This window comes from Pan paniscus, chromosome 7 (assembly GCF_029289425.2).
Source record: "Pan paniscus chromosome 7, NHGRI_mPanPan1-v2.0_pri, whole genome shotgun sequence".
NCBI classification, from domain to species: domain Eukaryota; kingdom Metazoa; phylum Chordata; class Mammalia; order Primates; family Hominidae; genus Pan; species Pan paniscus.
This window is the reverse complement of record NC_073256.2, coordinates 137,957,547-137,971,091: the sequence shown is the minus strand read 5'-3', so window position 1 is coordinate 137,971,091 and position 13,545 is coordinate 137,957,547. Positions and strand designations below refer to the sequence as shown.

At 39.2% G+C, this 13,545-nt stretch overlaps 1 protein-coding gene across 1 annotated transcript in view; it reads left to right on the top strand.

Annotated features, from left to right (window-relative positions):
* SNTB1 (syntrophin beta 1) overlaps positions 1-10,829 on the top strand; it is a 276,230-nt gene extending 265,401 nt beyond the window's left edge. The window contains exons 6-7 of the mRNA XM_055116889.3: positions 4,579-4,769; positions 7,606-10,829. Of these exons, the coding sequence (XP_054972864.2) occupies positions 4,579-4,769; positions 7,606-7,698 (284 nt within the window). The 3' untranslated portion in view covers positions 7,699-10,829. The remainder of the gene's footprint in view (positions 1-4,578; positions 4,770-7,605) is intronic.
* Positions 10,830-13,545: the final 2,716 nt, after the last annotated feature.

Sequence of the window (13,545 nt, the reverse complement as noted above, 5' to 3'; positions counted from 1 at the left end):
TTGCAGTGAGCCAAAATCATGCCACTGCACTCCAGCCTGAGTGAAAAGAGTGAGACTGCATCTCAAAACAAAACAAAACAAAACAAAAAAAAGAGAATGGAAAAGTAATATCAAATCTTAGGTAACATTACTAGGTAAATGCATACCATGCAATCTTACACATTTGCTAAGTTGTACTCCATCCATATTTAACCCGGTGTTTTTCATCACTCAGGAAACTATACAATTAACAATGTCTGTAATGTTATTGTTCTTGATCCTGAAATCTAAGACAAATTCTTTCTGGTTCTGAGCTCTAAGGCCAACCTCTTCCAGGTCTCCTGCGGACATTCATCAAAGGGCATTAGGTGTCATAGTGGCTAGTACCCTCAACAAAAGTCTTCCAGTAAATCTAACTTTGAGTTTCATATAATAGTTGCTGTTTTCCCTTTTCTATTATGCTTTCTTGTCTATTCTTTCATTTCTCTCTGTCTCTGAGGAAGCAGTACAAAGTTATAGGCTTTTAAAGTAGGGGCTTTAAAGTCAGATAGGCCTGGATTCAAATTCCAGTTCTATTTCTTTCATAATCACTTACTGAATGTCTTAGTTTCCTCATCTACAAAAAGGAGAAAGTAATAAGACCTACCTCATAGGTTTAATAGGAATAACAGTACCTAGTACCTACCCCAGGGTTGTTGTCAATAAGTACGATTATTAGTTGTTGTTCTTGTAATTATTATCGCTAGACCTGTGCTGCCCAATATGCTAGCTTTAATCAGAGGTGGTGATTTAAATTAATTAAAATTTAATTAGTTCCTCAGTCGCGCTTGCCACATTTTAAGTGTTCAGCAGCCACATGTGCCTAACGCCTACTTGGCTGGGCAGTGGACAGTACAGATCTAGAACATTTCCATCACAGTAGAAAGCCCTGCTGTGCGGATCTGCTTTCGAGGAACAGGATTTCCCACAAGGCATCTTAAGAACCATGCTTCCAAGCTTTAGCTGCACTGGAAACAATGGTAACAATTTTATTTTCAGTTTCATTTTTAAAAGCCTCAATTTGCTAACCCCCAGTCCCACCTCTAGAGATTCATAGTCAGCAGTTCTAGGGTGGGGCCTGAGAATTTGCATTTAACAAGATTCCAGGTGGTTCTGATGCTGCTGGCCCATGGGAACACTCTTTGAGTCGTATAACGCCAGGGTGCAACTTCCTGGTCACCCAGGAGTACTCTTTTTTTGTTTTGAAACGGAGTTTTACTCTTGTTGCCCAGGCTGGAGTGCAATGGCATGATCTCGGCTCCCTGCAACCTCCGCCTCCCAGGTTCAAGGGATTCTCTTGCCTCAGCCTCTTGAGTTGCTGGGATTACAGATGCCTGCCACCATGCCTGGCTAATTTTTGTGTTTTTAGTAGAGATGGGGTTTCACCATGTTGGTCACGCTGGTCTCAAACGCCTGACCTCAAGTGATCCACCCACCTCGGCCTCCCAAAATGCTGGGATTACAGGCATGAGCCACCGCATCCGGTCCCACCCAGGAGTATTCTGAAAGATGTGGCATGTGTTAACATGTAGTAGAGTTTTTCCAAATTTCCTCTATTTATGCAATCATGAAAAATGAGATGTTTTGCAGAACTTCTATTGCAACATATCCAAGATAATCAGTGCCTTTTTGTAATTATCCTGAAACTAATTAGTGTCCTCAAATGTTTCCCATCATTGTTGAAGCCTTGTAGGAGTATCTTGGAAGCTTTTATTTTTGATGCCTACTCTGAATGGCAAAAAAAAAAAAAAAAAAAAAAAAAGTTTTGAGCTTGAGAGTTGGAAGAAGCTTGAGCCACCTGAATACTAAGTTTAATAAGGTTACATGTGTAATAACAGAGAAGTTCAGACCCTGTGCAACCATTTGGGGAGTGTTGTAGGAAAGAATGAAGATGCTCAAAGGGATTTGGCTTAATTTACATTCTACAAATTTTGTAAAATCTTTCTCTAATAAGCTGAACTCTGCTTTGACAAGAAAACACGAGCTATTGATAGACTAATCAGTGGAGAATAGCAAATAATTCTGTGAAGTGAGCTAGCTGGGTGGTGGAGAAGAAAGTATGGAAATGACCCAAAGTGTGATCCAGTTATAATTTGAAAGATGCCTGCAGAGAGTTGGGGAAAGAGGCCTATGTTTTAATCAGGCCTTCAATTAACTTGATAATGTATTCAATTTATTCTATATAGGTTGAGAACATATTCAGATAACTGATTCCATCCTATGTAGAATGGGATCACAAATACCCCAAATACCATTTGAGGTCAACCAGAGTATTTGAGGTCAGATACTCCAAAAATGCCATTTGAAGTCAACTAGAATTAAAAGTAATCACAATCAGTTAATTCAGAATATCTGATGGTATAGCTTTAACATTTATTTAAACATTGGGGAAAAGAACATCATTTTTACAGCCCATTCACCCACATGGTCTGCGGGTTGTAGAAATGAAGAGTATCAAAATGGAGTCGGTCATGGGACACATGCCTGTAACCCCAGCTACTCAGGAGGCTGAGGCGGAAGGATCCTTTGAGCCCCGAGTTTGAGACCAACCTGGGTAACATAGCGTAGACCCCTGTCTCAAAAAAAAAAAAAAAAAAATGGAGGGGTCAAGACAGGGAGGCAGTGCTATCAGCACAATCTCTATGCTACTGTGCTTAGACATCCTTGAATGGGAGGGCTGGCGGAGGGCAGGGTTCAGGGACTGTGCCCAGAAGGAGTTATAGACCTGTTAGATGAAAAGATCAGCCCTAGTTACAAGTCGAAAGATATCTGCAAGTCAGTCTGGAGAAGGGGCATATATTTTAATCAGAGCTTCGATTAACAGCCACCGCATTCTGTGAGCAATAGAAATCTCTATTTCTTCCCGGAAACTTTGGAGGCCTTCCCACCTACTGTCATTATTCATGAGGTAGGAAAGCTGAGCAACTCTGTGCCCAGCTCCCTCCCCACATCCCTCCTTGTCCTGAGTGCCAGAGCATGAGAAGGGACACAGGACAGAGTGGAAAGAACTTGAATTTTGAAAGCCAAACAACCTGGGTAGTGATGTGTTCACCTCTCTGAGCTTTCCTTTTTCCACCTATAATATTGGGCTGTGTTCCGGCTTCAGAAGTGTGTGGTTTATAAAGCTAAGTGGAGTAAATGATGATGTACAGCAAGTTCTGAATCAATAAAGCTCTTGCTCTTATGCCTCCAAGCCCCATCCCCAGCAGCGAGTGTGCTGGTTTCCCTACATAACTTTTAGATGTAGATCAAAACCTGAGCCAATTTACTTGTCAGGTCTGTTAAATGTGGTCTTTTGTGAAGCAAAAAAATCCAATCTGATCCTTAATAACCTTTTTCAGAACTCTTTGATCAAGAGTTTTAAACATTCACAAGTCTTCCTAAATAGGAATTAGGATGCTGTGGCAGTCCCCTTGCCCAGCTCATAAGCTTAAAGAGCAGGACTTTTTTCCTAAACATTGTGAGAATCCCAGATAAAAGCTGGCACCGCACCTGCTCAAGAGGTTTTTGCTTTGTTTCTTTGGATGGGAGGGCACCATGTGGATACCACCCATGAGATTCCTGGATGCCGCACTCGGGGTGCTCCTCATGGAAGATGCCACATCTGAGGTCTGTCAGCAACAGCAGCTTTTCCAGGATCCAAAATCATCAGCGAAATTAAAAGAGCACCCCTCTCAATTTCTAAAAAGAGATTTGTTATACTATTAAAAATTAGGCTATTTTTAAACTACTCATTCCTGACTTATGTATTTACGTTAGTTAACTTTGATAATGTCATGGGTGTATGCTGTCTTCTTTCACCAGGTGGTAGATATAATTGTGTGTGTGTGCGTGTGTGTGTGTGTGTGTGGATGATAAGGTTGGTGATTCAAAGGTGGCTTTATTTATTTAAAAAAAATTTTTTTTTGAGACAGAGTCTTGCTCTGTCGCCCAGGCTGGAGTACAGTGGAGCAATCTCGACTCACTGCAACCTCTGCCTCCCAAGTTCAAGCCATTCTCCTGCCTCAGCCTCCAGAGTAGCTGGGAATACAGGCACACACCACCATGTCTGGCTAATATTTGTATTTTTACTAGAGATGGGGTTGCACCATATTGGCCAGGCTGGTCTCGAACTCCTGACCTCAAGTGATCTGCCCACCTCAGCCTCCAAAAGCTGAGATTACAGGTGTGAGCCAGCGTGCCCACTGGCCTTATTTAAATCAAAGTTCTGTTTTTTCTGGCTTGAGACAAGGCCCACAGGGCCACTGGAAGGCAAGTACACCTATAGAGCTGTGTGTTGTTAGATGGCTGGATAAGGACTAGAACCCAGATAACATTCAGTAGATCCTAGAAAAAGGAATTTCTTTCCATTATTTTTCCTTAGTTCTATGGGGCTTTTAAAATTACAACACCAAAATAAATCCAAACAGAATATTTTCATGAAAAATGACTATATTTTTATTTTAGCAAGAAATTCGTAGCTGATCGCTGGGACTGAGGAGGCATGAAGTGAGTGATTGGGAAAATGGATTGATTGCCATGGTTCATACTTGTCTCTTTTTCTCTCTCTTTCTCTCTCAGCTTGCACCTACAAAAACCAGGAGTGCCGTTTGACCATACATTATGAGAATGGATTTTCTATTACCACTGAACCACAGGAGGGTGCCTTTCCCAAGACCATCATACAGTCTCCTTATGAAAAGCTCAAAATGTCTTCAGATGATGGAATCAGGATGCTGTATTTAGATTTTGGAGGCAAAGATGGAGAGATTGTAAGTGTACTTTTCTTTAGACAGTGTGATTTCATATATTAATATTTCATTATGCAACATAATGCTGCCTTACTCTTATTCGGCATTTGACTGCTAATGATGTACTTGCAAGCCCATGTTTTATTTGATCCTTGAAAAACGGTGATTAGGTTCAATTATTTCAAAGTTCTATTCTTCAGTCTCATTTTCCGTTAGAAGACTACATAAATATTTGAGTCAAAGGAAAGAATCCTTTACAAAGTTAGATTAAATTCTTATCAAATAGGGTCTCACCAGCTTAAAAAACGTACCCTGCAGTTTTAACAAGTATCAAGCGTCTCATATAACCTTGGCATTGTGCTAGACGTTAGGGGTGCAGCAAAGTAAAAGACATGGCCCCTACCGTCAGGGAAGTCTCCGAGGAGAGGACAGAGAGCAAAGAGACAGGAGGGGCCAGATGAGGAGCAGAGCAAAAGGGCAGCAGGAAAATGAAAAGAAACTGATCAACTCCACTGGAGTGGAGAGAGGGCCAGAGGAGGGCACAGAAGCATGGAACTGACGTCAAACAATATGCAACAAAATTAGCAAATTTATCCGTTAAAGTAACATACGTCTCATCTCAATGCAAGTAGTCCATGTGTTGAAATTCATAATTTCCTGAGATGGTTTCTGCCTGCCATAATGAAAAAGTATATGACTTCACTTGCACAGAAGGGTGAGAATTGCACATTCTTATGCTCTCTAGCAAGTGTCATCCTTGGCATTTCAGGAAAACATAGCATCTCATTTAAGCTGTCAAATGTAGAACTTCAAAGAGGCCTTTGATTTTGTAATGACTAATCTCTGTTTAGGTCTTCCCTAGCCACACTGGCTTACTCAATGAATTTGTTGGCTTTCAGGAAGGAAAGGGCAGAACACACTTAACAGACCCTAGGGACTTTTTATCTCTCAAAATTGCAGCCCCACTCTTCTAAATGATGCCATACTTCTGGCACCAAGACAGTACCAGATTTCTTGCCATGAGCGCCACAGGCAGCCACAATGGAGGCCATTCCTCGTGGCTGACACTTGGTTTGCTGACATTCACTTTCTGAGAGTTATTTCTAGCCAAGCATTTTTCTAACTTTTAAAATGGATCTACATAATTTTTATCAAATTTTGTTTGTATGTTTCAATCAGTAGGTTCAGTGTGAGGCATCCACTTGGAAATAAAGTAGTGACTTGAAAGTCCATTTTACTATTTCTAATTCAGTTGCTGCTCTATCAATCACCCATCATGTACTTTTTCCTAAAGGTGACTACTCTCTAGCAAAGTGGAAAAGAACAAGAATCAGTCTCCTGCTTTATCCTTGGCTTAAAAATTCAAGGCTATTTTTGCCCATGAGGAAAATCACTTATGTCTAAATTTCAGCCTTTCTGCCTATAATTACAGCCTGACTTGGAAGATTTAGGAAGAACTGATTTTTACTGCCAGTACATTTAGTTGACGAGCTCAAATTCAGACACAGCCTCCTTCTCCTCTACCCCCTATGTCTGTTTAAGCAATCCTGGAGGTGGGCCACAGACCTTCCCAGTGTGGAGGGGGAAGGGACCAGAGATGAGCTGTAGGAAATGCAATAAACTGAGGGTCAAGACCTGGGTTCTCTTTCTGAGTCTGCAACAAACTCACCAACTCTGTTGGGGAAGTCCTTTCATTTCTTTCTATCTCAGTCTCCCCATCCATAAAATACACGGATTGAAGTAGCTAATCTTTAATGTCCCTTTTTCAAAAGTTTCCTTCTGTGTTAGTGACATAGAATGTTGTGGTTAAGCCCTGGCTCTGGCATTAGACAGACTTGCATTTGAGTCCACACTTTTTATTTACTGTAAGATCTATATTTCGGAAAGTTTCATAACTTCCCTGAATCTTAGTTTCCCTATATAAAAAGATGGAGATAATAACAATAGCTTCTTCATTGGGATGCTGTAAGAGAGAATTAAATAAGATAGTGGATAGAAGATATTTAGTACAGTACCTGGCTCATAATGAGTACCACCTTAACTTTGGTAGCTATAATATGCTCGGGTTGTTCTGATTCTCCAACAGTGTCATCATCAGAACAAAACTGGGGACAGCAGAAGAGAATTGAGAACAACTCTCCCAATTTCCCTAAATTAGGTCAGGTGATAAAATTCAACTTCTGAAGGACTCTCCTGCTCAGACTGTAAGTCTTGCATGTGCCAGGTTCTCAAGGAACACATCAAGAAGCATAAGACTTCAGATGGTGCCTTCCCAGAGATGTGGCATACGTGCTTAAACAGTTCAAGACTAGAGGATGGTGACAACACAGCTGCTTAGCATGCGTTCTGTGTTTTACAGTTTACGAGGAGGTTTTACATATAGTAGCTCCTTTAACCCTCTAATGACTCTGTGAATTAGTAGGACTGAGAAGAATTTTAAGAGACTTATCCAAGATGGTACGTCTAAAAAGCGTCAGAACCAGGATTCAAACCTAATCTTCAGATGTGAAATTTAGTACTGCTTCATACTGTATCAAATCCAACATGAATAAATATCACTATTGTGGTACCAAAAATAAATGGCTTAGACAGTCAAGAAGGGCAACATCAATATTTACGGTGTTGGTATATCTAAATTTCACAGGAACTATTTCGAAAAAAAGATATATGAGATGTAAGGAATAAGTTCAAAGAGTTGTTCCTTTATCTCATTGAGGGGCAGTGATTTTAGAGCATAATTGCTCCAGTCAACATTTAAAAGAAGGACGTGCATATAGATTCGTTTGATGTGCAAATCACCCATCTACATCAAGCATTAATTTAAAATCGCTCATGCTCTCTTCTTTTTAAATTTCAGCAACTGGACCTTCATTCCTGCCCCAAGCCAATTGTTTTCATCATTCATTCCTTCCTGTCAGCTAAGATTACAAGACTGGGCTTGGTGGCCTGAAGACAGGGGCGACTTGCCTTCGAGAAAAGAAGGGCTGCAATGCCACCAGAGAACATGATGTCAGACACCATCTGTAGTGAGCAGCGCACCAGACGTAGCGTGCTACAGTCAGCTTTAGCTCTCAAGAGTCATATGTAACTGTCCCAGACTCCTCTGTCAGTTTCAGCAACTACAAGGGATACCCTGCGAAAGTACCATGAGAAATATCAGAGTAAAACTTTCTAGAACAGTACAAGGTTAAAGAGGTGAGGTGACGGGAAATACACAGCATAGCTTTGAAATAATGACAACCAAGGACATGACCATTAGAACAGCATGTGCAGATCTTAATCATCCCAGTTCCTAGGCAACTGGTTCACCAGGTACGCAAGGGCCGAATAGTTGAGAAATGGACATTTTTACCTACTCCTCCTAGCCCCCTATCCCCAGTAACAGTGATCCCTTTTCTTATTGTGATTTATTTCCTAATTCTTGCTGAGTTGACTTTCCCTTGTAGGAAAAGAAAAATATTTCAAATAGAAACCCACCTTTTATTTAAGTATGAAGCAGCTGTTACTTTTTAAAAAATGAATTATCTTTCAATGGTGTAGAATGATTCCATAGTGTCTCCATTAGCATATACTGAGCAGGAATTAAATAAAGCATCAGACACTGATCTGAGCTGAAAGCTAGTAGAATCTGAGCCAAAGTAGACTGCTTAAATTGATAAGCTTTGCTAAAGAGTTGTATGCACAAAGGATGATTAATTCTGGGACTATACTCACACCAAGGTCTGCTGTCTTATAGCCAAGAATTACAGCTTTATTTATAGAGAGTGAATTATGGGTATTTTTTCAGAAAATATTGTCATCTGATATACACATAAAACAACTCACATTGTTGGAGTTAACTAATTATCCCCATTTCATGGTTTTCAGTGGAAATACTAAGCAACTTACTGACCCTTGTTTTTGCCTGTGCTTGTATGCATGCATTTTCAAGCAAGTAATAGAGCAGCCTCATTTAATTCTGGATAATGCTGGGTTTTACATATAGACTGAGTGCTATAATCAAATCTATTGATAGTATCTGCAGTTCTTTCAGAATTCCAGGGAAATAATATAACGACCTGATATTTTTCTACAGGAATATTTTCAGACATTATATAGCACATTACTGATTTAATGCTTTTGCTTTTATCTTTCAAAACAAATTCACTAAAAATAACACCTATTGATTTTGAAGTCACTTTTCTCAAACCTTGAAAATGAGCTCTAGGATCTCTATAAACATTTCTAACACTTTTCCTGTAGTTTACATAGACAGACATCTGTTGTTAAACCTGTGTGTTTTTAAAGAATCATATGTTAATAAATACCCATGCAAAGAGCTTCAAAAAGTGAAACCGTGTTAAAGGAACACAATTTTACTCACTCAGACATATTTGTTTATTGAATTGCAAAGTTTTATTTTAAATCAGCATTTCCCCAAAGAATATATCATATGACGCTAGTTCCAAGGGGCTTGACTGAGTGGTGTTTTGCTGGGGGGAGACAGGGGTTTGTTAATACACTTTACTAAATACTGAGCTGAAAAATGTTAAATAGATTTCACGATTGCCTCCTTGAAGATTTTAAAGTTCATTGTGGTTCTTCAAGGGGAAATCTGGTGAGCCATTCCTCACACTTACCTATGGGACTCTTTTCTAATGGAGCATCTTGTGAAGCTAGTGGGTTTTTTTGTTGTTGTTGTTTGTTTTTTTTTTTAATGCTTTAGAAAACACAGCTTTAGGATATTGACTTTTTGTTTATTTCTATTTTCAAATGCTGAAAAGTCAAGTCCCAGTTTGAATACCATAGAAAAGCTTTGATGCATTTGTAAATTATATTGCATTCTTTCACCATATATTTTCAAAATCACTGGAATGTTGTTATACAAGAGAATTATAATTGTGTATTGTAAATAACATATTAAAAATACATATATTAATGCCAATAGTTAAATTCAACAATATGTAATCTAAGGTGCTCGGTTCTACATGAAGTATGAGTTAACTGCTCATAATTAAGTTGCCAAGATTCTATTATATATTTATAGACAAATTAAAATGATCATAATTACAAATATGATTTCTCTATCACTTAAGCTTTGGGCTGATTAATATCTGTGTGGGGGTCAATGGAAACTACATTCTCTACATTTATAAAAATTTAATTTAATTATTTATATTTTAGGAAAATATATTTGAATAAAATTAATGCATTTTCTGGAGTAAATTAAAATGTTATTAGCAAGAAATAGAAAATTTGACTAAGATAATTGTGTATATGAATCATTTTTCCCCCCAAGTTAAAATGTATCATAATAGAAAGGCTCTAATGAATCAATTTCCAATACTCATTTCTTTCTCATTTTGAATTCAAGTTACAATGACTTTACACTGTAGATTTTAATCTTGTCTGATGTGTGCTGGTGTGTATGACACAAACTCATAAGTCTGGATCATGCTTGGGTACAGTCAATGAATCAACCGAGTCACTTTGAGGAATTTGTTTTTGTCGAATTTGCTCTGTGCTCAATCCCATGAATTATTAAATTTACAATGTTTGTCCCCAAATGAAAACCAATATAAATGAATGATGTTTTAATCTGTACTTTATGGGAAGTTGCCTATTTGTCAGTAGATGTGGTTAAGTGAGTCCTCTGGTGCAGTGACATCCTTTTAAGCCATCTCATAGGGATTTAAAGAAGGCCAATAGGAATATAGATATTGGTTTTTCTTTCTCTGACTTGAACTAAGTAGGAGAAACCAAACCATAAACCTATTACAAACTACCCAGGCAGAGGCATTTACTTAATTCATCAACTAGTGCAATTAAAACCCTGAAAACACATGATCCTTGTTGACTCTGCTTGGTTGAAGCAGGAAAGAATGGTCTTGATGGTCAGAAAGTTTTAAAATTAATGGGCAGGGCCTTTCTGGCCCCTGTTTTCCAAACACGTTAGATATTCCGCCTTGAGGGGATTGGCGTAGGCTACAGTGAGGGGTAATTTTTGGATGTATCTGGACTTTTAAAAAATGTGCCTATATTTATAGCACCATGAATATTATGTAAAATTTATATATGAATTAAATAAATATTCACCTCTGATTTCCAGTGCAGAAGTTTATATTATATTCTAAATATATAATAGGGTGACCTGGACAGTGGTTTTACAATACTCATAGAAGAGCATGGGACTATGAAGACAAGTCTTACTATTCTCTTCCATGAAGTGCTGATGGATAAACGAGATGCCACCAGCAACATGTTTGTGTGTTCACTTATTTTTGCTTTTCTGAATTCATTTAAAAATATACGGGTTTGGCCAGGTGCGGTGGCTCGCGCCTGTAATCCCAGGACTTTGGGAGGCCGAGGCGGGCAGATCACCTGAGGTCAGGAGTTCGAGAGCAGCCTGGCCAACGTGACGAAACCGTGTCTCTCTTAAAAATGCAAAAATTAGCCGGGCCTGGTGGCAGGTGCCTGTAATCCCAGCTACTCAGGAGGCTGAGGCAGGAGAATTGCTTGAACCCAGGAAGCAGAGGTTGCAGTGAGCCGAGATCATGCCATTGCACTCCAGCCTGGGTGACAAGAGCAAGACTCCATCTCGAAAAAAAAAAAAAAAAAATTTTTTCCCCATTGCAGCAAAGTTTAACAGATCCCTAGAATATTAATATTGTCCCCAAATTATTAAGTTGAATATAGTTTCAGGATGGGTCTTCACCTAGGGCTTAGGGCTCCCATTTTTAACTAACTTTTCATGGGATTTGGTACATACACCAAGCTCCAAATACACAAATTATTGTACTAGAATTTGGTTTTGTTTAAATTGCTTGTAATAAATGTCATGGACTGGGGTTTCAAAGTCTTTTTACTAGTTTAAACTTTAGTAATATTAAGATTAAATTTAGAACTATAGAATCACAATTTTGAAGAGATCTTAGAGGCTATCAACCATATTTTATCCCAAGGTTTAATATTTCTTTTTTTTTTTTTAAAGGAATGAAGGGTTTTATTGAAAACAAAAGTACACTCCACAGTGTGGGCCTGAGCATAGGGGGTCAAAGGCCCTGTTACAGAGTTTTTGTGAGTTTAAATACCCTCTACTTGGGGTACGCCCTATGTAAATGAAGAGGATGAAGTAAAGTTACAAAGTCATTTACTCGGTGTACGCCCTATGGAGAGGCTATTTCCTGTTATAGCTGAAGTGTGAATCAGCCTTATGTTCCCTGACTCCAGACTCTATTTTCCTGCCTCATCTCTCCACTTAGAGATGTGATCCTCATAAATCTTTATGGGAGGCAGAGGGACCGATGGTCTTTTTTTCTGTAACTGTTTCATGCTGACTTAAGGCATAGTCTCTATCTATTGGGGATCACGGAACCCTCGCGCTGCTCTGTCTAGTGGAAGCAGGGTAGTTTCTTGATGGCCAGGGGTGATGTCTTCACCTGGAACTGGCTGGAGCCTTTGTTGCATGATCACCTGAAGCTTGATGGTCTCTTAGGGGTTCCAATGGATGCACAGTTCCAAAAGTGTGGCGGGACCCTTCTCAGTTGCAAGACCATGAACCCAAAGTTCAAGGTCCTGAAGTTTTGTTGTAGTGTGGATGGCAAGGACAGTCTTTCTCTGATGTTTCCAGAAGATTCGAACTGTAAAAAGCTTTCTTTTTTTTTTTTTTTGAGACCTAGTCTCACTTTGTCACCCAGGCTAGAGTGCAGTGGCATGATCTCAGCTCACTGCAACCTCCAACTCCCAGGTTCAAGGGATTCTCCTGCCTCAGCCTCCTGAGTAGCTGGGATTACAGGCGCCTGCCACCAGGCCTGGCTAATTTTTGTAATTGTTAGTAGAGATAAGGTTTCACCATGTTGGCCAGGCTGGTCTCGAACTCCTGACCTCAGGTGATCCACCTGCCTCTGCCTCCCAAAGTGCTGGGATTACAGGTGTGAGCCACCACGCCCAGCCGTAAAAAGCTTTCTTTACCCTATTATTTCAACAGTACTAACTTAAGGTATATGATTTGCTAGTAATATAGCAACATTGTATATACATATAAAAATGAATATACACCAATTAAAACTTTTAAAATATAAACCAATTAAAGCTTTTTAAAGTTTGTACCACTTAAAAGTCATCCCACACATACACCATGGCCCAGGTACTACATCTTTGGAAACACTGACCTTGTATAATATTCCATAAAACTCAGGAATCTCTTCCTGAACATCTCTTGAAATTATTCATCCAGCCTGAAATAGAAAATTTCCAGATATGAGAGGGAATTACCTCATCTCCCCAGGCAGGTCATTCCATTGCTGGATGGGTAGAGATGTTTGAAAGTTCTTACATTGTTAGAGCCAAAACTTCTGGCTGGATGTGGTGGCTCACGACTATAATCTCAATGCTTAGGGAGGCTAAGGTCAGAGGATCACTTGAGGCCAGGAGTTCAAGAGTTTGAGACCAGCCTGGACAAAATAGCGAGACTCCATCTTTAAAACAAAACAAAACAAAACAAATTTCTGTCTGCCTTTCAGTCATGACCCTGGTTCTACCCTAGAAAATATTGGAAGTCCAATTTCCTGTCCACGTGAATATCCTATATAAAAAGACAAGTCAAGGCTGGAAGCTACTAAGTAATGTAAAGTGATCTGAAAATGGCTTTCAATAGGGCATTTAAAATTCTTCATTTTCATCTTTAAAGAACTACAGTTACCAAGATTAAAACCTTCTACAATACTTAGTGGTGAGATACCTGGCAATAATTGAGAGAGCAATTTGGCAATATCCATACAAATTTAAAAAGACATGTACCTCTTGACTTGTGGGAATT